The 26,908-nt window shown below is 40.6% G+C and overlaps 1 protein-coding gene across 3 annotated transcripts in view; it reads left to right on the top strand.

Annotated features, from left to right (window-relative positions):
* Window positions 1–26,908, top strand: part of CD86 (CD86 molecule) — a 67,326-nt gene that overhangs the window by 12,520 nt on the left and 27,898 nt on the right. The window contains exons 1-2 of one of the 3 annotated variants that reach the window (XM_043594305.1): window positions 11,271–11,521; window positions 23,663–23,712. In XM_043594305.1, coding sequence (XP_043450240.1) covers window positions 11,505–11,521; window positions 23,663–23,712 — 67 coding nt within the window. In that variant the 5' untranslated portion in view covers window positions 11,271–11,504. Of the gene's footprint in view, window positions 1–11,270; window positions 11,522–23,662; window positions 23,713–26,908 lie in introns of those variants that run through there. The other 2 variants (XM_043594309.1, XM_043594306.1) reach the window with 2 other exon arrangements.

Genomic DNA, 26,908 nt, shown 5'->3' on the forward strand with positions numbered 1-26,908 from the left:
ATATGAAGTGCATGGCTGACAGCAGGAAGGAAGAAGTGATTGCTGTGATGAGCAGGGATGGGGCTAGGAACCTCACATAGGTGTAGTCCCTGAATCTTTATAATGACCATGTAAATTAGGTATTATTTTCCCCCACCGAAAAAAAAATGAGGAAATTGAGGTTTGGAGAGGTTTAGTAATTTACTCAAGGTTGCATAATTAGTAAAAGGTAGAGTGGAGAGACTTAAAAAGAGCCAAACCACACCAAAAAAGTACGCTGACATCTATCTGACATTCTAATGATAGTCATATAGCAAAATCAGCTAGAAATTGAAACAGATTCAATTCTATATCCTGCTAAAACTTGAGGTCACCAGCTGTGTGTCCCTAGGCAAGTGGCCTAACTTCTTTGAAACTCAGTTTCCTCATCTGTAAAATTCCTACATTTATTGTGGAGATTAAATGAAGCAATACACTTAAAGTACCTGGCAGAATACCTAGCTTATAAGTCATCAGTTAACAGATATTAACTTTAATGATGTTTGTTGGACCTGTTACTGCACTAAGTATCAGGAATGCAAAGAGAACTAAACATGTTCCCTGCTCTTGTGGAAGTCAGGATAGGACATCTATATAAGGAGGGAAATTTTTAACACAAGGAGGAAACTGTTATAATGAAAGAATAAATGATGTGATTTGGGAGCGAGAAAGATGTAGATATAGTGGAAAAGGAGGGAAGGATGGCAGGGAAGGTTCCAGCTGTGAAGTACAGAGTGACCTGGATCTCAAGGGAACAGTGGATGGAGTTCTGCATACAGAAAAGGCAGGAAAGGCATTCCAGGCAGAAGGAATAGCTTGTGCAAAGACAAAGACGGCAAAAAGTCCTGAAAGGTCTAGGAGGGTCAAGGGTCAGTGAACAGTTCTGGTGTGACTAGAAGGTAAGTTATGTGGGTTGACTGATAGAAGCAGAAGAGAAAAGTTGGGTTCAGGCTGTGAAGGCCTTTGTGCGTCTTGCTAAGAAGTATGACCACTAGTCCATGAGGAAAAGGGAGCAAGTCTTCAAAGCGAGGAAGTTTCATAGTCAGAATGCTTTTGGTGAAAAATAATGATAGGGTAAAGGATAGTGTAAGGGATCCAGCCAGGAGATTGTTGCAGTAGTCTGGACAGGAGGTGACAGAGACCCCAAAACTGGCCACCAATGAAATGGAAGTGGGTGGTAAGGAAGAGGAAGTGAAGGATGACATAAACATAATGTGTGAAGTCCATGGTATGAAAATGGCTTGGTCCCTTACTTACCAAAGGACCAAAACAAAAACACAGAAAACCTCTTTTAAAAATAATCTCTTTTGTTTGTATGCAAATAGGCCATGCATAGTGAAAACGCAACTCAAGTATGATGACAAATACAATATTTTGTCTCCAATCCTTGAATTGCAAAGATCAAATTGGTTTACAAATGCTGTCCTTCTTAAGAATTCCAACTCCTCACATTAAAACCGTAGCCAACAAGTACAAGGCTTATTTGACATCATTTCTGATATTAAACCAGATTTGAGGAAAGCTATTTAAGGCACTTTTCAAAAGAGACCATCCTTTACTCACATGGCGGAAGAGTAGGAGGAGCGACATGTTATTTTACTGGAAATGTTGTTGTTGTTCTTAAAATGCAGGGTGCTAGTTTATTTTATAAATTTAGAAATTAATTAGCACTTAGTATTTATCTTCAGTATTTAGAATTATTCAAGAAATATCAAAGGAATCTGAATTTATTAGTAAAAGGTTTAATGTCATTTGCCAAATGGTATGTTTACTTTTTATTTAATTTTTACTTTTTATTTATTTATTTTTTAAATATAATTTATTGTTAAGTTAGCTAACATACAGTGTATACAGCGTGCTCTTGGCTTCAGGAGTAAATTCCCATAATTCATCACTTACATACAACACCCAGTGCTCATCCCAACAAGTGCCCTCCTCAATGCCCATCACCCATTGTCCTCTCTCCCCTGCCCACCCCCATCAACCCTCAGTTTGTTCTCTGCATTTAAGAGTCCCTTATGGTTTGCCTCCCTCTCTGTTTGAAACTATTTTTCCCCTTCCCTTCCCCGCTGATGTTCTGTTAAGATTCTCAAACTCCACATATGAGTGAAAACATATGACCTCTATCTTTCTCTGCCTGACTTATTTCATTTAGCATAATACCCTCCAGTTCCATCCACGTTGTTGCAAATGGCAAATTTCATTCTTTCTCATTGCCAAGTAGTATTCCATTGTATCAAAAACAAATAATCCAGTGAAGAAAAGGGCAGAAGACATGAATAGACACTTTTCCAAAGCAGACATCCAGATGGCCAACAGACACATGAAAAGATGCTCAATATCACTCATCATCAGGGAAATACAAATTAAAACCATTGAGATACCACCTCACACCAGTCAAAGTGGCTAAAATTAACAACTCACACAACAACAGATACTGGCGAGGATGTGGAAAACAGGAACCCTCTTGCACTGTTGGTGGGAATGCAAACTGGTGCAGCCACTCTGGATAACAGTGTGGAGTTTCCTCAAAAAATTAAAAATAGAATTACCCTATGACCCAGAAATAGCACTAGTAGGAATTCATCCAAAGGATTTAGGAGTGCTGATTCATAGGAGCATATGTACCCCAATGTTTAGAGCAGTGCTATTAACAATAGCCAAATTATGGACATAGCCCAAATGTCCATCACTGATGAATAGATGTGGAAAATTTCTTGTAAGTGGCAACATGTCTAAGTGGTGGTGGACCTTCAGAATCTTCCAGATAAAGGCATGTGAAGGGAGCTACAAAATTACACCTGGTGGTTCTGTACCACCAACTTGAAAATTGCAAATCCAGGTTGATAAATACGTATTTTAAGGGTTCCCAGAAGTCTTACGTTCGTTGCTTTTGGTTACAAAGATGCTACAGGGAAGTGAGCCTTTGTGTGTGCAATGCCCCCTCCTTTGACCCTATTGTGAAATGGAAGCTTTAAAAAATCCAGTGGTTTTGGTTTTTTTGTTTTTTGTTTAACAAGCTTAGTCATATTGACTGTGTTCTATATGCCCCAATCTATTTTATTTTACTTTGTAGAGCACATTTTATTTATGTTCTTATATAAATATTTTGCATAAAAAGGTGCTTTCTCAGATTATGCTTCCGTAAAATTGAAATATGCTGCCATTTATTAAAATGTGTTAGTTTTGTTATGTATTATATTCCCTCCTCTGCACAAATAGGAAAAAGCATATGGACTTTACTCTTTAAGCAACTTTTATACTTAGAATATTACCTCATTTTATTTCTTCTAACTAAGGTTTAAAGGAAATGGCAAATGTCAGATGCTTTGTGAAAGAGATGACAGTTTCTCAGAATGCGTAAGGGCATATCTTTAAGCAAATGGGCCACTTTAAATTCAGAGATCACAATCTTGTGAATTTGGGTTTAATGTTCCCAGGTAACACTAAAGATCGAAATAATATGTTTGGAATCATATATTTACTTTGTTGAATTCTGAAAAGTGCCATCACTGATGTTGGTAGTTTATTGGCATCAATTTTTAAACTTGCTGCTGTATGTATTTCATTCATCTTGGAAAGATTTTACGTGGTTTTATTTGTTAACTAACAGGCCATCTTTTGTATAAACTCTCAGATAGTCCTGAGATTCTTGTATTGTAAACATTACTAAATAGCTAGAATATAGAATTATTAAATTAGAAGTTAAGTATCACTTTCATCTACCCTTCTCTCAGAGTGAGTTCTCTGCTGTGCCATCTGTGACTGACAGTCATGCAGACACAGTGACCATTTAAAATATGAACCGAAGGAGAACCAATATTTCTTAGAGAAGTCTATTCCTGAGTCAGAGGGCCTGGGGAAATTTTTCTTAATTGTGACCTATACAACCTAGTTAATATCTACCACATGCTCTTCAGATGTTATTTAATCATTAGTAACTGAAGCTGTTTTTGTTGAAAATCACTTGTTGGCAGGCCCCTTGATATTACCAGTTTGGTATAGGTCTCCTGCATTCACCTTCAGGCTCTTGCAGAGCAGGGACCCTCTGCTTTTCCTTGTATCCCAGGACCAGCCCAAGTCCTATACTTAGTTAGGGCTGGATAAGCATTTGTTGAATGAATGAAGGCAAATTAAAAAGTAGAAATTGCAAATGGTGCAATTACATCAGTGGATTTTAAAGTATTATTAGAAAGTGGGAAATAATGTTAAGATTCAAAGATGGGTGGAAACAAAGGTAAAGAATAAAAATATGTGCTTTTGTGTGTCACTAGAGTCTATAGTATTACTAGTTTCCATGGGCATCCTGGAACCACTCCTGAAGCTCTGCCCAGTCCCTTTTATGAAGTGTCTGTACACATAGCTGGTGGGAGGGGGGCTCCAGATGTGGTCTTGCTGCTATAATCCTGATCTCTAGTGTTCAAGGGGGCAAATGGTGAGTTCCTCAGTTCCCCAGGCTGTAGTCCTTCTCTGGCTTCGCCTTATTTCCTGATCTGTGGCCCCAGTTCCCCATTGCTCCTTAGGACCTGTCCCCCAGTGTCCCCCAGGGCCTTATTTCACAGGGGCAAACAATGAAGTATCTCCACTCACCACACTGTAGATATCACACTTCCCAGAAACTCCCAATTCTGACTGTGCCACAGCACACCTCCACCCCACTCCGCCATGTCTCCACCAGACCACTGACCACTCTCAGACCCTGGGTTTGGGATGGCTGGCTCCATACTAGCTGGGGTTGCTGTCCTTAGCCTGAGCTCTACACAGAGCCACATTCTTAATCTTCCCCACTTGCCCATGCAGCTAAAGTAACAGATCATGTAAATGCCACAGTCATCCCAGGTACAACATCACTTGTTTTTCTAAAATGTGCACATCCTGATACTTAGCCTTTTGACAGTTTTTCCTTACCCTACCTTTTACAACATGCAAATGTAATTTTCAACCCACATAAATTTTGTTGCTGAAGTTTAGGTATGTTTTATTAAGCCACCATTTGGTTTTGAGAGAAAATGCAGACAAGGATCTTAAGTAGGATCTTGTAAATAACTGTTAGTGTCCTTTGCCTTTCTGACTTCTCCTTAGAGGACATCTAGGCAAAAGTGTGTCACTGAGTCCTAGTTTCTGTGTTCAGAAGTTGATCGAATATAAATTAAGAAACAATACACGTTCCCTCTTTCTTAACATGCATGAATGATGGGTGTGAATTTGCATCACGAGAAAGTGAATAAAATAAGATACTCCAGGGCAGCCAAGGAGACCAAACAAACCAACTCAGGACTAGAGAGGAGACTGCGCTAGAGGTTGTAAGAGTGAGGATCTCCCCCAACCTTGGTGACCCTCTTATAGGATGTAAATATGGAGGCTGTAAAAGTTTGGCTGAAAGAAAAAGACTCAACCTCCAATGCTAAACTATATAAAATTACTTTTAAGCGTAGGTCAACATCGTATCTCCGCCTCAAAGAAAAAAAGAAGCTTAATACATTTCTAAGAATGTTCCTCCAGAAACATGGAACTGAAAGCTATTTTTTTATTGATCTGGCCCTTAGAAAACAATGGGACTTTTTAATGTACGCAAGGAACTGACATGAAAATTTATGATTCTGCACCAGAAAGATGCAAAAAATGTCAAAATAGAGGGCAGAATACAAAACTAGAGATGTTTCGCAGCAATGTCTTATGTATGGCATTTGATTACAAGTATGCAACATGGAGAAGCGAACCTCTGGACTGTGAAATTGATGCTAATTTTTTTACCCACGGGGTAGAAGCCCTCTAAAATGTCATGTTATTAACTTAGTTGCTTTACCAGGAATCAGTGCTTACATAGTGTGTGTGTATGTGTGTGTGTGTATGTTTTTAATTAATAGACTTTATTTTTGTGACAGTTTTAAATTTATAGAAAAATTGAGCAGACCATACAGAGAATTCCCATATACCCTCTCCCCTGCACATAGTTTCCTCTGTTATTATGATCTTGCATTGGTGTGGTATATTTGTTAATGAAACAATATTGTTAATTAACACTCACACTTTACATTAAAGTCCCCTCTTTAAGGTTCTACAGTTCTGTGGGTTTTGACAAATTTATAACATATATACACCATTAATTTCAGTATCATGCAGAAAGTTTCACTGCCCTAAAAATCCCTTGTGCTCCTCTATTCATCCCTCTTCACATCCTCTGGCAACCACTGATCTTTTTACTGTCTCAATGATTTTGCGTTTTGCAGAATGTTATCTAGTTGGAAACATACAGTATGTAGCCTTTTGAGGTTGGCTTCTTTCATTAAGCAACATGCATTTAAAGTTTGTCCATGTCTTTTCATGGGTTGATAGCTCATTTCTATTTATTACTGAATAATATTCCATTGTATGGACATACCACAGTTTGTCTATTCACTTATTGAAGACCATCTCAGTTGCTTCTACTTTGGGGCAATTATGAATAAAGGTGGTATAAATATGCATGCACAGGTTTTTGTGTGGACATAAGTTTTAAACTCATTTGGGTAAATACCTAGGAGCATTATTGATGGTTCATCTGGTAGGCTTATGTTAACTGCTATAAGAACCTGCCACAATGAGTTCCAGAGTCCCTACATCATTTTCCATTCCCACCAGCAATGAATGAGAGTTGCCATTGTTCCACATCCCTGTCAGCATTTGGTATTGTCAGGAGTTTTGTGTTTTTTTTGTTTTTTGGGTTTTTTTTTAGCCATTCTAATAGGTATTTAGTAGTAGCTCATTATGGTTTTGATTAGCAATTCCCTAATGACGTATGATACTGAGCATCTTTTAATATGTATATCTGTACCATCTGTGTATCTTCTTTGGTATGGTGTATGATCAGATCTTTTGCCCATTTTTAGACTGAATTGTTTGTTTTCTTGAGTTTTAAGGGTTCTTTGTACATTTTGGATATCAGTCCTTTATCAGTCATGTGTTTTGCAAATATTTTCTTACAGTCTGTGGCTTCTCTTTTCATCCTCTCAGCAGTTAGTGTGTTTATGTTTTAAGGATGAAGCGTTTTTGAAATACAATTTTATAACAGCAGTAAAATAAAAAATTCATAGCAAATGTTTTATGTTCTCTGTCAAGCAGTATCAGAGAACCCTGTTTGTGGACCCAGAAGAGTTTCATTAAAAGGGAAAAGTCAGGTTCTGGGGACAGTGGTTGTGGCTTCCTGCACTCTGAGAGGTTGTGCAGCAGGGCTGGGAATAAGAACAGGACCACCCTGTGCTGCATCACTTCTAAATTAAAAATAACTTAGGAACTATGAATAGGGTATGAATTTCTGTCCATGAATCCAAGTATGTAAGAGATGGTCACTTCCCATGTTTCCTTTAATTCAACCTAATCTCACCTGTGAAACCTATTCTACCAGTTGGATAGGGGATTCCATCTTGATCATACAGGGATGCCCTTTCCTTCTTACAGCCCAGTCATAATTCAGGAAGCTTACCTAGTGCCTAGAAGGAGGAAGGGCCTCAAATCCCAAGACCGTTTTGGTTGCTATTGGCAACCTCACTATCTAAACCACGGTGGTCTGTGAAGTGTGGCAGCTCTCCACCCCTATGCCACAGTGGGAAATGAGGTTATCTCCTGAGGCCCATGAACCAAGTGCACTGCCTCTGTAGGCATGAGCCATCACTCCCAAAGCTGTTATCCCCTTGGGAGCACTGAGAGGGAGTGCTTTGTTTGATCCCTCTGCTCACAAGACCCAAACAACTCTGCCCTTCCTTCCTCTTGCATCTCAAAAGCACTCTCTTTTCTCTTCCCTTTTAGGACATCTATATTATCTCTTCCATGAGCTTTCACAAAAGTCCAAAAGTGCCTTTGACTTTAAGTCACTTCTGCTTTCTCCCCTGCAAAAATCTATGTGTCAAGAAATCTCAGAAAACAAATGCTAATTAACATTTCGATAAGTAATGCCTCTATAATTATTTGTGGAAATTATTTTGTCCTATATTAGAACCACCACCACCTAGAATATTTTTAGAGTGCTTCTTGACTGGTGGCCATGAGAAGCCATTTATGTATAGCAAACAAATCTATAGCTGGAATTGGAAAATTCAGCTAAGTGTTTGGATCTTTCCAAATGCCCACAAGTTTCTAGCTTTGCCCCTCCACCCTCAGAGTAAATCCTAACCATGTGGTCCCAGGGGAATATCTCTTCCCCCCCCCCCCCCAACCCAGCTACCATCTATAGCCACTCCCCTCCTGCTGCTTTTTCTTGTAGCCTTGGCCTCCTCAGACATGAGAACATCTGGGAGTGAGGCATGGAGGAAGCAGCCCCACACAGAAAGCAACTTTCTGAGGTTACTGGTAACTTCCTCTTCACTAAACACAAGGAACTGATTTTCTTCATTTTGTTTAACCTCATCTCAGCATTTGATACTGTTGACCACCATCACTGCTGAACCCCGTGCATGCTTGGCTCTGATGACTCTTGGGTAGGCCTCCTTATCAGATTTTTGAGTGGCACAGGATTGGAGGGATGACTAGTACAATGAAAGATATAAAGAGGATTCAGAGTAATTTTGATTGGCTGAACACTGACGTACAAATAAGATGGGGCCAAGAGGTGGTGATATGACATGACATTTGAAAAAAAAAATCATGGTCAGCCACTCCAGTACAACTGTGTACAGGCTAATTTGATCTCTGACTCATTAGTGAAAGTGATCTTGTCACTATCCATTTCATTCTGTAAGCCCTTTCTGCAAAGAGGTATGTTGACACATTCAGGGAGACAGGTGCCAGTGGGAGAACCACCAAGCTGGTTAGGGTTCTAGAGACCACATTATATGAGGAACAGTTGAGGACACTGATAATATGTAGCTGAGAGAAAAGACTACTGAGGAAACTTATGACATATCTGTTTTCAATTATTTGGAGGGTTCCATGTGAAGGGGTAAAAATACATATCCTGCAAGTTTTAGAAAACAGGACAGGGACACTTATGGGACTGGGGAGTGAGTGGTGGGAGATTTGGGATTATTATAAAGAAGACCTTTCTCTCATAACTGTCATATCAGGTAGTGAGTTTTCCAACATAAGTAAGAAAGCAAAGACTGGACACCCATCTATTACAGATAACACCGAGGGGAGTCCTTGCTTCAGTGAGAGACTAAAATGACTTTTGATGTCCCTGAAACAACCTTGCAATGCTAATTAGTTCATAGAATTAGAGAATTCCGTGACACCAAATTGTCCTTTATTTCTGCTGCCTGCCTCACTACTTATCTTCCACTACTTCTGTTACAGTGCATTGGATACTACTCTAATCAGGACCTGAAATAAGGAGATGAGAGAAGGGATATGGAAAAGAGAAAACAATAAAACTTTTTTTTTAAAATAACCTACCGTATGCCAGGATCTGTGTGAGGCACCATATACATGTCTTCCTATTTAATCCTCACAACAAGCTTATGAGACATTTAATATTACCTCTGTGAGGAAACTAAGGCTCAGAAATTAAGTGACTTCCTCAAGAACACACAGGTATTAACTAGTGGGCCAGAGTTTGAACAACAGGTTTGAACAAACACAGAGTTTGAACTCACCCTTTATTTTTGGTAAATAATACTGCTCTTTAAAATTTTTACTATTTATATAAAGATTCCTTTTAAAATAAGTCAAGATTAAAATGAATGCATAAAAAATAATACAGATTTTTACATGGATATGAAGTGGTACTAGTAGCTAGAATGACTGAAGTTTGGGAAATACTATTCTAAATATTTTGATAGCAAGACTTCCCAATTTAGCCTATCTGATATTTTGACTGCTGAGTATAAGGAAGAGAAGGAAACTTGAAAACGGAGTGGTATGTAAATTAATTCTCCTGTGCTCTGATACATGGGTAATTTCATGTGTTACAATAAGGAAACTAAATGGACCCTTTCAAATAAAAAAAATATATATGATTGTAAAATCCAGAGGAAAACCCCAGGTGGTGCCTATCCGAGTAAAGGATGAAGTTTCCAAGGTATGCACAGAGAATCGCTGAGAGGAAGTGAAGACCCTATGAGTCAGGGCCCAGGACCCACATAAGAGCCCTCTGGGTTTGAGAGACCCTGGATGGAAGGTGAGGAGTTTACAGACCTGTTTTGGGAAGAATGATCATCACCTTTCCAGTGATTAAGGACCAACTTTGTGCAAAGGTCAAAGTCAGAACTGTAAAGTCTGTCAGGAAGACAGAAAAGTAATAACGAAGACTAAATAGCTGCATACTATGCTCTGTGCCAGGTGATGTACATGCAAGATCCCATTTGTTTTTCAGAACAGTGCATCAAGGATGCTGGTCACATTTCCTGGATGAGAAGACTAAAATGGGGAGATGTTCAATAACTTGTCCAGGGCTCGGTGGTCAAGCCAGGGTTTGACCTTGGACTACCAGTTCCAAACCTGTGCTATGCTACTTCCCCTGCACCACATGTCCTTGCTTGGGTGCTCTTCTCAACCCAGACAACAAACAGCTCTCCCTTTGCTACTTTTAATTTCTCTAGTCCGGCAGGGCCCAGCTAGCCACCAAGAGATCAGAGGAGGCAGGTTCACAGGGAGCTGTTTCTCTCCCGAATGCAAATGCTGCAGGCTCAGAGGCACATAAATGCCTGCCCGCCCCCCTCCCCACTGAGCAGAGGGCTTTTCAGGGCCTGATTGGATCAGGAAAAGAAGCCATACATTTGGATCAGGATTATATGTGTGAAGCCTGTCCCTCTCGAAGCACTAGGTTTGGAAAAATCCACTTGGCATTCACACACCTATCACTCTTCTGCTGGTGACCTGTACCAGCAGTGGTGACTCGAGTACCACCCACTTCCAGGAATAGGGGCCAAATTTTCTACATTAGGATAATTAGGATTAGATGAGGATAATTTAAAAACAAGCTGTGTATGTTAATTGGCTTCTAGCAGGATCCATGGAGATATACTCAAATGAATGGTTTGTAGGGGGGTGGGGTGAGAAGAAAAATACCCAGTCTCTGGGCTCTGTGGTTGCAGACTGCCTCCTGCAGCCCTGCCAAGCCGGAACCAGTACCTGGTACATGGCTGCAGCATAAAACACTTGTTAAACTGAGCTGAACCTTCACCTATGGGACTCAAAGGCTACACTCCTGGATCTCTGTTAGTCTTTGTCATGTTTGTGGCTGGGCTGTCTTTGGGGAGTTTCCTCAGGGCTTTACATTCACTCACTCTCCGCCAGTGCATTTGTAGTCATTTTCATCGGTGGAAATGCCCACCTGCCATCAGAAGTTATCTGGAACCAGCCCCTGTCTGTGGTGCTATTTCTTTCTTGTCAGTTCCCCTTTCTGCATTTGAGTTCTAGTCTCAGCCCTGACATTATTTCTTTCTCTACAAAGAGTGTTAGGAAGTTATGGGGAGCTCACAAAAGCTCCTCATCGTTTATTCTTAACACCTTGTTTCTGTGTTCCTCGGGAATGTCACTGAGCTTATACATCTGGTCTCTGGGAGCTGCAGTGGATGGGCATTTGTGACAGGTATGTTCTTATGAAGCTTGTATGCTTTGGGAGCTTGGTGTCTGATAAAGCTACATCTGGGGCAGATGTTCAGAGGTTGGGCTGATGGCTGGCAAGGGAGTGGGTAAGAAGGGTTGTGGAATACGTGCATAAAACTTTTGACCATCAGGCTTGATTCTGAGACTGGCTACATTGGAGGTAGGACATTATAGAAATGTGTCTCTTCCATCCAGATCCTTTGTCTGCTTTCGTGAGCTAAGAGACAGGACAGGCAGGAAACAGAAGGCACCACTTACCAAACAACCAACAGCTGCCCTTGGCCTCAGGGTGCTGGGGGCTCCAAGGATCTCCACTGCAGGAGAAGGTATCCAAGGATGCTGGCCCCTTGTGCCAGTGAGAAGTTCAGAGAACTGGGGCAAAACCCACAGCTTCTGCAGTGGTCTCTGCTTTCTTATTTGGCTTTTCTCTTCCCGTCTCTTTGTCTCCATTTCTTCTTCCCATCTAAATGCCCCCCACAATATTGGCTCCTCTTGGCACCAGAGACCAATAGCTCATTTGAAAAGAAAGTCTTAGGTCCAAAAAGAGCCCATGCAGTGGTTTCTCGTGTTCTGTATACCATGAACATATTTGCATTTGCAAATAGGCTTAAAATAGTGCCTCCACTAATAGTTATTTAAGGAGAGACAGGTGAAAATAATTTTTGGCCAAGGGAACTTCCCACTCCTCTCAAATTGTAATAACTAGGGAGATGATCTATTCCTCTGACATGCAACCTCAATCTTGGGACTAAGGCTGTGGACTTAAATGAGTCTAATTATGTGCACAAGCTCACAGTTCTATATTATTTCATCTGTTTGCTGTTGCAGGTACCATTGATACTATTTACATGAGCTATCCTGTGTATAATGGAAGCTTTTTATAAATTTCTGTTCATTAGCATGTTCTAAATGTATCTGAGTGATTAACTGTGTCCTGGGTTTTAACAGAGAGCATAAAAGTCATGGTCCTTGTACTCTTGAAGCTTTTAGCTTAGTGGGAAAATAGTATTAATAGTCACACTAAAATGACTGTATAGCAACACTGCTTTGAAGAGAAGGAAATGACTTTTTGTGATTGTACCCACTGTTTAATGACTGTCTTTGAGCTTGATACTTTGGTTGCTCTAATGGCCCTGGATATCAGATATCTCTTCCTGGTGGTAATGAGAATTGGATTTTATGGAGTTGAAGCTAAGGTGGGAGAAGAAAGAGCATAAAAGGTAAAAAAGTGAGCTAAGCCAGATTCTTCAGGAGAAAATCAAGGTTCAAATACCATGTTCCAAAAAGGTGAGAAATAAGTTTGGGGGGTCCCTCTCCCAGGAGACTGAAGCTGTGAAGAAATAGAGTAAGAACCTAACATGTCTGAAACAAGCAAAGAGTAGGAAGGTTCCGGAGTGGTTATCCAGTGTCCAGGCAAGAATTGACAATTCACCTTTCATGGTCAGGCAAATAAGAGTGGTTTAGGGGGGCAGTACAGAAGGATAGGGCCATAGGCTAGGTGCACAATCCTTTACTGAACCTTTATCCTAATCTCTAACCTAATATAGAGACTAGTTTCTAAACCATACATCAGAGTATACTCAGGCTGAGGTTGGGAAATACACACCATTTTGAGTATATGTAGAAGAAAAATATGTCTTCGGCACTTTCCATCTCCCCATCAGGGTAGGAAAGTTCCCATGCACTATTCTCCCTCTTTTTAGGAGTATGATTTCTTTCTGAGTTCCATTTCCTATTTAGCTGCATTAACTTGAACTTAACTCTTAATGGCTAAAAACAAAACATTTCTCCCTTCTAGCTAGCATTTGCATTTTAATAGGGGCTTTCAAAAATGCCTAAACCCAAGGAATGAGTAATTTGGGAATTCCAAGCACCAGGGTAGGGCTGGTACACAGAATGGGGAGAGGGGACGTCCCTCAAATTGTGCCCTTGATACATTGGCTTTCTCTCTTTGACCATGGTTCTGGTTCTGAGACAACAGGAAGGGGCCCTCTTAAGGGGCCATGATTGGCATAAATGCCTTTTAGTGAGTTCTGGGTTCTTATTTGTGGTAGGCAGAGCCCTTGACCAGATGTGCACAGACTCACCTGTAAAACTTTGCAAGATGCTTACCCACAGGCACCTTTTGGCAAAAAAGGAAAAAATGGTTTCCAAAACCATTAATAATTTGGAAAAGAGATGCTCCTTGACTCAAAAATATCTGATTTTGGGGCATCTGTCTTGTATACAAACTTGCTATAAGGAGACTGGAAAGCTAACCATGCTATGTACGTTCCTTCTTCCGGGAGTGAGGGGAATGGACTCTTAATTTTAATACTTTAGTTACCTACAATATCAGGGAATGAATAAAAGCAGCCTTCTCCCCCATATGAAGCTACATAGATATTTTTTCTTTGTACCTATTCATCTTTGATGCTGTTCCCCTCATATCTGTGTGGAAACATTGTGCTCCCAAATGAGTATGGGAAAGGACACCTAATCAAATTAAGGCAGTGTTAGGTATGAAAAATCTCCACAAATGGGAGTCCAGGAGGATTTGCTCCAAGAAGAGATTGGAGACCAAGTCAGACATATGATCCAGCGTGAGCTAGAAAGAGACATGTTTGGCATGGGAACTTAGCAAAGCTCAAGATGGGTGACACACATCTATAGCCAATCATCTATGCCCACCAGACACCAGGAAGTGTTCATGTTTTCATCAAGGTGTCGCTCATGCTCTTCTCTTTCTTGTCCGTATGCTGGTTCAGCCTCTTCATCTGAGGTCTTTGAGAGTTTAATATTGGCTTTCTTGATACCAGCCCTCACCCCTTCCTCAGACCACTGACAGGCTCATTTTCTTTAAACTTTCATTACATAATTTTTCTGCTTCCAGACCATCAATCCCAAACTCTCAATTTTCTATCACATCAAATATAAACTCATCTGACATACCAGACTGCATTAAGCTATCCTACTCTACTTAAAGAAATGAACTTCCCATTATTTGTGCAAGTGAAAAAGTAAAAAAACTCTGTGGCATCCACTGCATTAGTCTACTAAATAAGAGTGATTCCTGACACTCAGTTGAATGAATGAATAAATAAACCAATCAATTAATACCTTATTCTCATCTCCCATACTTAATCCATCACCACATCCTGTCAATTATAATTCTAAATATCACTTGAACCTATCCACTGCTACTTCTGCTACTACCACCCTAGACCAAACAACCATCTTCTTCATTTAAATGACTGCAATAGTCAACGGATTGGTCTTCTGGCATCTGTTCTGACTTCCCTACTATCCACTTGCTACACAGTAGCCAAAGTCATCTTTTCAAACTACAAACCTGATTATGTCACTCTTCCACTTTAATTTCTTCAGTGATTCACATTGCACTCAGAATAAACACCAAAATCCTTTGCTGACCCTTAAGATAAGCATGGTCTGGCCTCCACTGACCTCTCCAGGCTTGTCTTCCACCCCTCTAGTCATTTAAGCCACATCAACCTTCCCTCATGTCCTTCTTGCCGTGGTGCCTTTGCACCTGCTGTTCCTTTTGCCTAGAATCCTTCCAAACTACCCCCTTCACCTATCTGGCACTTTTCAATCTGTTATGTTTACCTAAAAAACTGCCCCTAAACTCGGCAGCTTAAAACAATGAATATTTTACTCTGTCTTACAATGTTGTGGGCCAGAAATTTGGGCAGGGTTTTGAGTGATTTTTCTGTTCCTCATGGCATCAAGTGAAGTCACTTGGTGGTTGGTACTAAGTTAGTGAATGGGCTAGTATAGAACTTCCCTGTCCAATTCAGTAGGCACTAGCCACATGTGGCTACTGATCACTTGAAATGTAGTTCATCTAAGTTCTGTAAGTGTAAAACACCTACAAGATTTTGTACAGAAAAAAGAATGTAAAATATCCATTAATAATTTTATATTGATTATATGTTGAGATTATAATATTTTAGATATACTGAATTAAAGAAAACATATCATTAAAATTAATTTTTACCTATTTCTCTTTAATTTTTTATTTTTTAATTTTTTTTTCTCTTTAATTTTTTAATATGGCTATTGGAAATTTTCAAATTATGTATGTGGTTGCATTAAATTTCTAGTGGATGGTGCTAATCTAGAGCAAGGGTCACCATTTTTTTCTACAAAAGGCCAGATAGAAAATATTTTCAGCTTTGCAGGCCTGACAGTCCACTACTCATCTCTACCACTTTAATGAAAAAACAACCATAGACAATAATTAAACAAATGGGTATAGCTGCATTCCAATAAAACTTTATTTATAAAAATAGATGGTGGCCAGATTAGGTCTGCAGGCTATGTTTGCTAACCTCTGATCTAGAGCTTCCAAGAGTTTTTTAAGTTTATTTATTTATCTTGAGAGGGAGAGAGAAAGCATGAGCAGGGGAAGGGCAGAGAGAGTGAGAGAGAGAATCCCAAGCAGGTTCCGCACTGTCAGCAAAGAGCCCAATGTGGGACTCAATCTCATGAACTGTGAGATCATGACCTGAGTCAAAATCAAGAGTTGGACGCTTAACTGACTGAGCCACCCAGGCACCCCTAGAGAATCCAAGATTTTATTCATATGTCTTGTGGCTTGGCAGAGATGGCTGGAAGGCAGGATTCGGCTGGGACTGTTGACCCAAACATCAATGCATGGACTCTTTGGCATGGTGGTCTTAGGGTAGTGGGACATCTTCCATGATGGAGTCTTCCAAGAAAAACAGAAGCTGCAAGGCTTTTTATGAAACATCCTTTCTGCTGTATTCTATTAGAGAAGTCTCTAAGGCCAGCCCAGATTTAAGGAGAGATTAGACTTCACCTCTTCATGGGAGGAGTAACAAAGAATATGTGTCCATCTTTAATCTATCACATCATTCTTCAAATCTCAGTTAAGACTAGTCCTATTATAGGCATTCAAATTACCGTGAAACTCTCCTATGTGGCATTTGTCATTGTTAACAAATTTACATCTATCTGTGTGATTCTTTTGCTCCTTCACTAAACTATAACCAACCATGTGAAGAGGTTCCTGGTTTTGTTCATTATTATATTCTAAGCAGCTAGCACAATGCCTGGTTTAATAAATATTTGTTGAATGAATGAATGATATTAGGGCACAACTTTGCAGCCATTAACTGTACTAATAATATTGATCCCACATTTCTCCATATTGCTCTCAAGCATATCACAAGACACCCTGTCAGAGGCCCTATTAAATTTCAGACACATTCCATTCCCAGCAATCTTATGAATTTGTAGTTCAGAAACTTTATAAAAAAGGAAATAAGCCTACCCTATTCCTCCCAGTACCTCAAAGGTGATAATAGCTGCTCTAAAATTATACCTTCAGATTCTGGTGCTCTGAGACGTAATTCATGCAGCATGTCAAACCAGAGGCAAACCAAGGCCCCAGGCAGCTTGTGATCCTCCTGGACTTCACTCACAATGCCAGTACAGCAAGCTTGGGTTGTCCAGTCACAGGATGAACTGACAGAAGGCAAAGGACCAGGCCCAGAGTACTGGACTGAGTCCGACCTAATCTTCCCTCCATGGAGGCTGCAGCATCATCTCCTGCTTTGCTTAGAGCAAGGACTCTTGTATGTGCCCGGAGGAGATAAGCATTGCCACCTTCCACACTGATCCTAGAACTTAAATTGTAGTTATATGTGTACACCCTATCATTTTTTTTAGTACTGAGTGAGGGACCAAGACCCACACATCTTTACATCCCCCACAACCTGTAGAACAAGCCTGTCACTGAGTAAATTCACTAAATGTTTACATGAGAGAAGGTCTCAATGATCAAACAATTTTCCTTAGACACCAGAAAACTTAGCATTTTTCCTGATACCCTGATCATGGCTAATACTCTAGATAAAGTTGTGAAACAGGAAACAGTTTTATTTGTTGACACCAGCTTGTACCTTGAATTCTTCTCTCACTTCCTGTGACATCATATCTGCACTCCCCAGTCTCACCCTCTAGCTAACCACCATCACCCCACCTCCCTTCATGCAGCCTCTTGCCTGAAATAGATCCCACATGCTCCTTCAGAACTGAGACACCAAAGATACCTTCTTTATCCCCTCCTCTTTCTGCCCAAATACCTGAATTTCCCCCAGAGTTCTTCTAGGTGAGACTTGCTGAAACACAGTAACCTGTGCCTGCAGCTAAATCCACACTAGAACGCTGATAACCTGTTCAGGGCTGGAGTGGAGAGGAACGTTCTCTGCCTGGCACGGAAAGGGTGTTCAAGTAATATTTGTGGAATGAATAGAAGCTCGGACAGAAACTCTTCTGATAGGAAGGGACTTTTGGCTCCTCCCACCCCCATCACAACACCTGCCTCTCCCGTAATGTACACTCCGATCCCAGGAGTTACCTTCACACTTGGCCTTTGGGATGTGCTGCTCCCCTGCTACCTTAAGAGTGGGTAGAATCATAATCCTTTCTCCTTGCTCCCACAGCACAGCTGAAACTGGTTGGAACTTTTAAAGGAACTCTATCAGTGTTAAAAAGAACACAATGATACTGTGTGGGTTTAAACCTCAACTCTGTCATTTACTACCGGCTGGCTAGGGCAAGTTCCTTAACCTCTCAGCAGCTCCGTTTCTTCATCTGTAACTTGGGGGCAGATAATCACACTTGGCTGTGAGGAATAAAAGTGTAAATAGTCATTCAGCTGACTCTCACTCATGGTCTATGATGAGCCAGGCATATACAGTAAGGGAAAGTGGGGTGCTAGGGTAGTTTCTCTGCTTTGGTTTCTACAATGGGCCTCCAGCTACATGGAGGCAAAAACGTACTATTAGATTTTTGGTCAGTTCACCTACCTACAGACCTTATTCTGCTCACCACTGACAGAAATCTCTTCTCAGAGAATCCCCCCGTAAATTCTTAGGTTCTTTCCTCTCCCATTCCCCTTTTTGCTCGCTCCCTTCAAAAGCAAGAGTATCTACTTCTCAGGCCCTCTGGAGAAAGCAATGACTTGTGGTTGTGGTTGAGAGTTTATTCCTGAGGGAACAGTGACGTTTCTGCTCTTCTTCAGAGCTGAAAACATTGAAGAAACTGGCTTCCCAACCCAAGCCTGCATCCTCACACATACGCCATGTCTAGAGTTGAGAGAAATTCTTCACATGGGGTTTAGAGGATCATATCAATCTCAAGTATTTTAGCACCATATTTTACGAGGGTCTCTGACAAACAAAATGTCCAAAGTATTGTCCAGGACAGTGTGCAATCTTCAAATTAACGTTAGTAAAGTTTACTAAAAAGACTCAATGCTGGGCCAGGATTTTGAGGAGGGATGTAATCTCTGCCCCCAAATTCTTAAAGGGCTTTCGCAGAAGTGTATTAAGGTTTCTCTGCATAGCTCCAGAGAGTGACACCAGTATCAATGAGAGGAAGTTAAGGAGAGGCAGTTTTCGCTCAGGGGAAGAGAGAATTTCCAAATAGAGAAGTTAAAATGGTATTGATTTCCTTGTCATATGCAGTGTTTCTCCCCAATATATGAATTACAGGGACCATCTGTCCAAGATTTCTTGGGCCATACGGATTCATGTAATAATTTGAATTAAAGGCGATTTGTTAAATTTATAGTGAAATATAATTTGATTTTGTGTCCCTGTTCAACACATCACCTCAAGGAAAAACAAATCTTTGGCTAGGTCAAACATGCTGATTTTTGGATTGCAAACAATGGGAGATTCCTATAGTAGATCGTAGTTCAGACTCAAAGGATTCCCAGTCCTCAGTTTCTATGACAAATAGGATGCTGGTGGTGAGTTAGTATGAGGAAGTGCACAGGAATCAAACAGAGAACTCTCTAGCTCTACCATTGAGTGGTGTCAGCTCTGGCCCAAAAGATAATGCCCAAGCTCTGTAACCTATTGAAATCATTGGAAGGAAGAGACATTAATTGGGAGCAAGTGTGAGATTCACATACTGAACACATACTGTGTGCTTCAGCAACTGAACATATTTGCAACTCAGTGTCATAAAGCTCTACTTTTCTAAGTAGTTACCAATTCACACTAATTTTTTAAATATCAAAGAGCTCCTACAAATTAAGGAAAACTTGTAAAAAGCCCAAAGATTCAAAAGTATGTAAAAGAAATGTATGGACAGTACATGGAACAAGAAATGCTATCTCTTATACATTTGAAAAGATATTCAAACTCATAATAAAAGAAATTCATTCTAAAATTACAGTGAGGGGCGCCTGGGTGGCTCAGTTGGTTGAGCGTCCAACTTCGGCTCAGGTCATGGTCTCACGGTTTGTGGGTTCAAGTCCCACATCAGGCTCTGTGCTGATAGCTCAGAGCCTGGAGTCTGCTTCGGATTCTGTGTCTCCTCTCTCTGCCCCTGCCCCACTTGTGCTCTGTATCTCTCTGTCTCTCAAAAACAAATAAATGTAAAAAAATTTTGTTTTAATTACAGTGAGAGGGGTGCTTGGGTGGCTCAGTCAGTTAAGTGTCCAACTCTTGGTTTTGGCTCAGGTCATGATCCCATGGTCTCATGAGTTTGAGCCCTGCATTGGACTCCATGCCAACAGTGTGGAGTCTGCTTGGGATTCTCTCTCTCCCTCTCTCTCTGCTTCTCCCCCACGTGCACTACTGTCTCTGTCTCTCTCAAAATAAATAAATAAACTTAAAAAATTTTTAATAAAAATTAAAAAAATAAAATTACAATAAGAACCACCTCACATCCATTAGGATGAATACCATAGGGAAAGAAAATAACAGATGTTGACAAACATTTGAAGAAATTGCAACTCTTGTGCACTATTGATGGGAATGTAAAAGTATGCAGCTGCTGTGGAAAACAGTATGCCAGTTCCTCAAAAATTAAAAATAGAATTACCATATGACCAGTAATTCTACTTCTGACTATACACCCAAAAGATATGAAAGCAGGGCTGCAAAGAGATATTTGTACATCCATGTTCATAGCATTTTCACAACAGCCAAAAGGTGGAAACAACTTAAATATCCATCAACAGATGAATGGATAAACAAAATGTGGCATATACACACAGTGGGATATTATTAAGCCTTAAAAATGAAGGAATTTCTGATACAATCAACATAGATGAACCTTGATTAAATTATGCTAAGTGACATAAGCCAGTCACAAAAAGACAAATACTGTATGATTCCACTTATATGAGGTACCTGGAGTAGTTAAATTCATGAAAACAGAAGGTGGAATGGTGGTTTCCAGGGCCTGGGTGGAGGAGAGAATAGAGAGCTAGTGTTTAGTAAGTAATGAGTTTCTGTTTTGCAAGATGAAAAGAGTTCTGGAGATGGATGGTGATGATGGTTGCACAATAATGTAATTGTACTTAAAACCACTGTACACTTAAAAATGAGTAAGATGCGCTCTCTCTTTTTCTCAAAAAAAGAGCGGGGCGGGGGTGGCGCATGGGTGGCTCAGTCACTTAAGCCTCCAACTCTTGATTTCAGCTGAGGTCATGATCTCACAGTCATGAGATTGAGCCCCACAACATGCTGGGCATGGAGGCTGCTGAAGATTCTCTCTCTCCCTCTCCCTCTGCCCCTCCCCCATTTGCATGTGTGTGCTCTCTGTCAAAAAAAAATGGGTAAAATGGTAAATTTTATGTTATGTGTATTTTACCAGAGTGAAAAATAATTTAAAAAAATTTTAATTATTATGTTTATTTATTTTGAGAGAGAGAGAGAGAGAGAGTGACAGTGTGAGTGGGGGAAGGGTAGAGAGAGGGGAGACAGTCCGAAGCAGGCTACAGGCTCTGAGCTATCAACAGAGCTTGTTGCAGGGCTCGAACTCACAGTGAGATCATGACCTGAACTGAAGCTGGACACCTAACTGACTGAGCCACCCAGGCACCCCAAAAAATAATTTTTAAAAATTACAATGAGGGGCCACCTGGGTGGCTCAGTTGGTTAAGTGTCCCACTTTGACTCAGGTCATGATCTCTCGGTTTGTGGGTTTGAGCCCCACATAAGGCTCTATTCTCACAGCTTGGAGCCTGGAGCCTGCTTCAGATTCTGTGTCTCCCTCTCTCCGTGCCCCTCCCCTGCTCAAACTCTATCTCTCCTTCAAAAATAAATAAACTTTAAAAAAAAATTTTAAATAATAGAAATGAAAATTACAATGAGGTGTCATCTTAACTTTCCTTATTAGTAAAGATGACAAATTAGAAAACATGTTATGTTGGCAAAAGCTATGTGAAAAGAAGCATGCTCATAGGGGACATAAACATATAATCTTAGGGGAAAACAATTTTTCAATGTTTCAAAGATTAAAATTGCAATTAATTTTGACCCTTTGGTCAAGCCATTCTACCTCTAGGAAGATAGCTTACTCCCACACTGATTTTGCATATGATCAAGGTTTTTCATTGCAGCAAAATACATCTATTGATAGAGGCTGGTAAAATAAATTATTATCACTCAATAGAATACAACAGAATATGCAACTGTTAGAATGAAGATACCCAGTACATGCTGATACAGAACAACCTCTAAGGTAGTGGCAAGTGGGCAAAATTGTGTATAAAATACTACCACTAGTGTTTAAAAATGAAATGAAAAAAGAATATGGGTCTATGTTTTCATTCTGCTTTACTTAAAATAACTGCAAGTCTAGGCAAGAAACTTAACAGATAGCAGTGGTCACTCCAGTTATGTCTGTGTAGGAAAACTAGATAACTAGGGGACAGATTGGGATAGAGACTTCCTTTCCACTATTTATCACCTTTAACTTTTAAATTTAGTTCCATGTGCAGGTATAATCTATTCAAAGATTTTTAACTAAAAAAAAGAGGTTATAGTCTAGAATGGAAGAAACATAACAGACACTTATAGCTCAAAGTTCTATGCTGAGTGCTATGGGAGCAGAGAGAAAGGGTATCTAGCATAGCCCAAATGGATCAGAGATGGCTCCTCGACAGACACCCCTAAGGAAGACATTTCTTCTATTGGATAAGAAATAGTTGTGCATCTTCTCCTGGGCATTGGTTTGTTGTATCTTAATTAGATCTGTAGATTAATTCACCAATTAGGTTTTCATTTTCACTTTGGTAAAAAGCTATAGGCCAAACTTATGACCTGAATCATGCAGGATGAGCAGATTTCTATGGTAAACATTTAGCATTGGGCTTGTACAAGGCTCCATTTTTTATTCTTGCATTTGTTTTGCTTTTCAACTGTTTCTAATTTTGGTCATTCTCCCCTATTCTATGCTTCCCCTGTAAGCCATTCTACAGCCTTTTTTGTCTAAGTTGGGGTAAATGGGTGAGTAAAGAAAGAGGGAGGGTGGAGAGGAAGAAAGAGATGAGAGTATAAAGCAATGCCTATTGTTTTCTTTGGCTCCATCATGTTCTCAAAGAGGGATCCTTAGACCAGCAGCAGCAGCATCACCTCTGAGTTTGTTAGACATGGGTTTCACCCTGCCTACTAATTCATAATCTCTATGGACAAGGCCCAAATAACTACTTTAACATGATCTGCTAGATGATTTTTATGCACATTAAAGTTCGAGAATCACAGGGAAACCAAAGGCAAGTTGATTGCTAAACATACTCTTTATTTGTCCCATCAAACCCATTGTATTGGTCAAGATAAGTAATGCCAATTACTCCAATAAATAATCCCCAAAATTTCATTAGCTTAACACAATAAAAGTTTATGTTTTGCTCATGCTACAGTCCAATATTGATCACTTTAGGGTGGAAAGAGCTGTTTCATTAATTTGTTCACTAAACCAGTTCCTTTCATAGTGAGGCTTTGCCATCCTCTGGGGCCTTGGATTCTTCCTCTGGGTTCTTTGCATCTAAGCAGGCAGGAGAGGGAACAAAGAGAGAGGAAGCTTTGTTGGCAGGTCTGGAAGCAACACCAGTCTTTTCTGCCTACTATTCCCCTGGCTAGAACCCCAATCACGTGGCCCACCTAATTGCAGGGGAGGCTGGGGTGTAGGGCATATCTGTGGAGCCAGGAGGAAAAGGAAATAGCTTTGGTGAATACATAGCATGGTCTCTGCCACATCCATGGGCCTAAGTGAATCTCAAACTCCACATGTCATGTTTTGATTTTCAGTGTCATTTTCTAATCAAATTTTATCTTTTCTTTTTTAACTCTAGCACTATGGGACTGAGTCACACTCTCCTTGTGATGGCCCTCCTGCTCTCTGGTAAGAACCTTTGACTTTGTAAAGTCCTAGAATCCTTCTACTGTCTCCCAATGAGTTGACCATTTTGAGCCCAGGCCTGAGACTTGATGGATTTTACTTAATTCCTATACAGTGCTGCACAATACCACATTAAACAACAACAACAACAACAACAACAACAAAAACACTTTTCTGCAGAAGAAGGAAGCGTCATGATTAAGAACAGGTATCTCAACCAATGGCAGGTGTAGCCTGGGATGGAGCTCCACCCCTCTGCACATCCTCCTCCTTTGCCATCTTATACCCATGGTACTGGATACACAAAGTAAGGTACACTGGCCTGTCCAGCAGCACCCAGGGAGCTATGGGAAGGCCCCTGCTCTGACACCACTGAGGCTTAACTCTTTTGCTCCACACATACTTCCTTCTGGTCTTCTCTGTCCCCATTCCTGGCATTCTCTGGCTTTTAGAAAATAGCTGATGGGCTTCGGAAAGCCTTCCATTAGGGACCACTGGTTTCCATGTTCCCTACCTTCCCTTTCTTCCTCCACTGCCTTCCCTACCAGCCCATGCCCATAGATCATAGTTGCCACTGTTTACTGGAAAGATCAAGAAGCCCAGCCCTGCTACCTACCTCAGTGACCTTCAGCTTGTTGCATCTGTGGATTCACCATGAAGTGAATGAAGCTGAGCTTCAGGGATTCTCACACTTTCCAAAGTCCCCTATGAGCCTCCATAAGGGGCCCTAGTAGTGTGATCATGAGTCTCCTGCTTTGGTAAAATTTTCATCAATATGATATTTTAACCACAATAGTTAAGACCACTGTCTTTTTCCACTGCAGCTTTCCTCTCCATCACATTCTCCTTCTGTTGGGTGCCACTGTAGTGGCCATGGGCATTTTGTATTTGAATTCTATACTCTTTCTCTTAAAGAGAACTCCCTGTCCCTCCCCACCCCCAACAAAGATGTTTTAGAAGACTCAGGCCTCACAAAACTCAGATCTTCCCTGTTTGCTGCTCCTCTCTGAGTTTCAGTTTCTTCATCTATAAACTGGGATTGATCGAGGTTCCTGCCGCACACCCTGTGACTGGGTGCCTTTAGTTTCTCCTCTCCCGCCCCTTCCTGCTGCTTATTTTCCACACCCTCAGCACCAAGAGAGAAACCATCCCAGTTCTGATGTGGGGCAGGAAAGGAGGGTGAGCTGAGCCCAAGCGTGGCCATAGCAGGAGGCAGGCTGCCCCTCAGTAACCAGCATGCTGGTGAGTTCACCTCCTCCAGAGGGCTGCACACCAGGCCCATGGCCACTGGCCTCATGCCTGCTGTCTGTGATGAGGAGTCAAGGTTCTAGGGAGAGATGCTCCCTCAGATTGATGCTAGCTGGGACAGGCCTTTTGTGATTTCTGTTTTCTACTTGGCACCTTGGAGCTTGTTGAGTCCATGAGTATGAGGTCTATAGATGTGCTAACTGACCACTTCACTGGTTTAGGCCAGAACAGAAGCTTCTACGATCCAGGGCCAATAACCTGCTAACTTTAGCTCTTGGGGAGGCATAAGGTATATGTGAGCAAGAGTAAGAGAGAAAGGGGCTAAGACAAGTCTCTGGAGAACATTATCCAGCAGGAAGCCCTTCCTATTCTACTTCCTATTTTATTTACTTGACAAATACTTAGATGTAGCACTTACTTTGTGCCAGGTACTGTTATAAGCATTTTATAAATAATAACTCATTTGAACATCACAATAATTTGCTGCTTTAGGTCTTATTTTGACTCACCATTTTATAGATGTAGAAAAGAGCCCAGAGAGGTTAAGTAATTTGTCTAAGACCAACATAGGTATAAGTGGCAGAGCTTAGATTCATACCCCACAGTGTAGATTCAGCATCTATTCACTTAACCTTGACATTATGCTTCCTCTCCTAACTGTTGCTCATGAACTGTTCATAAGTGGTAGGATTTGTTCCTTGAAGATACAAACAACTTTGTTGGGTAAGGTCACTTATGTCTCAGCCAAGGTCACAAGATCCCCACCAGCACGTCCTCCACCTTCCCTATAGTCAACACCTCAGCTGTCTCTAATGCTCGGGCCCCCCTCCCTTCTCATTACAGTGGCCAGCCCAGCTCTTATGACGTGGGGAAAAAATGAAGAAAAATGGCTTAGAAACAAATTTTTAGAAAAATCTGAACTGAGATACCATTTTCCCCTAAACTTTCTGATTCTGCACACTGAAAGTGAGAATAAAGCTGAGAAACCCTATCAAAACTGAGTCCAGATGTCACTTTTGCCCTTGTTTTAACTTTGAAACTGCCTGGACACTTCTTAACCTCAGAAAAGAGAATTACCAGTATTGAAACCTTAAAAATAACCCCCCAAATGGTAACTGCTTAAGTTTTATGGCATTAAAAGTATAAAAAAAATAAAAAATAAAAGTATAAGCTATATATTTGGCAATAAAAATTGCAATATTGGGATAGGAAAATGGTGATACTGGATTAGAATTAGAATGTAGCATTGTCAATGCTTCACATGCTATTAAAAACAACAAAAAGAAGAACAACAACAAAACAGATATCATTCTTTTTTAAAGAAGGGGAAGAATCAACTGAATTTTATCTGTCTTTCTTCTCAGGACACATCTCTGCTTACTGAGTTGGTGAGCATTGACCCGGCCATAGGCAGGGATCCAAGGGAAGAAAGGAGATGCAGTTGGCCCAGTTAATCTGCAGCAAAAATGCAGGGTTGAATGATTTATTTGATGGCAGAGATAAAGCAGTGCAGCAAAATAATTTTGTTTTTCTTCTCCCCTATATCTTTTGTGTCTTCCCCTAGTTGTGGAAATTAGACATTATAGTGGCCACCTCTGCCCTTCAGATGAAAACTGGATGAGAGTTTAAGACTGAAAAGGGAAGGAGGGCCTTGCAGAATTAGGTTACAATTTGTGCTTTGTATTTATAAAGCTAAGGGAATTTCTAGGTGCCACTTGGAGAGACACATTTAACTGTCAAGTTCTGTTTGCTGCTGTCCCAGTGCCTCTGTAACTCTTTAAAGCTGGAGCCAGAGTGGTATTTGGAAAATCAGTAGCTCACACATCAGAAGTAAATTTCTTTCTTGTTTGACTTTTGTTGATGGCTCTCTTATTGTCTGGTAGTGCTTCCCATTTCTTTTGATCAATACCTCTGGCTCAATGAATGTACCCGGAGTATAACTGAAAGTCTT

Source organism: Prionailurus bengalensis, chromosome C2 (genome assembly GCF_016509475.1).
Source record: "Prionailurus bengalensis isolate Pbe53 chromosome C2, Fcat_Pben_1.1_paternal_pri, whole genome shotgun sequence".
Lineage (NCBI taxonomy): Eukaryota > Metazoa > Chordata > Mammalia > Carnivora > Felidae > Prionailurus > Prionailurus bengalensis.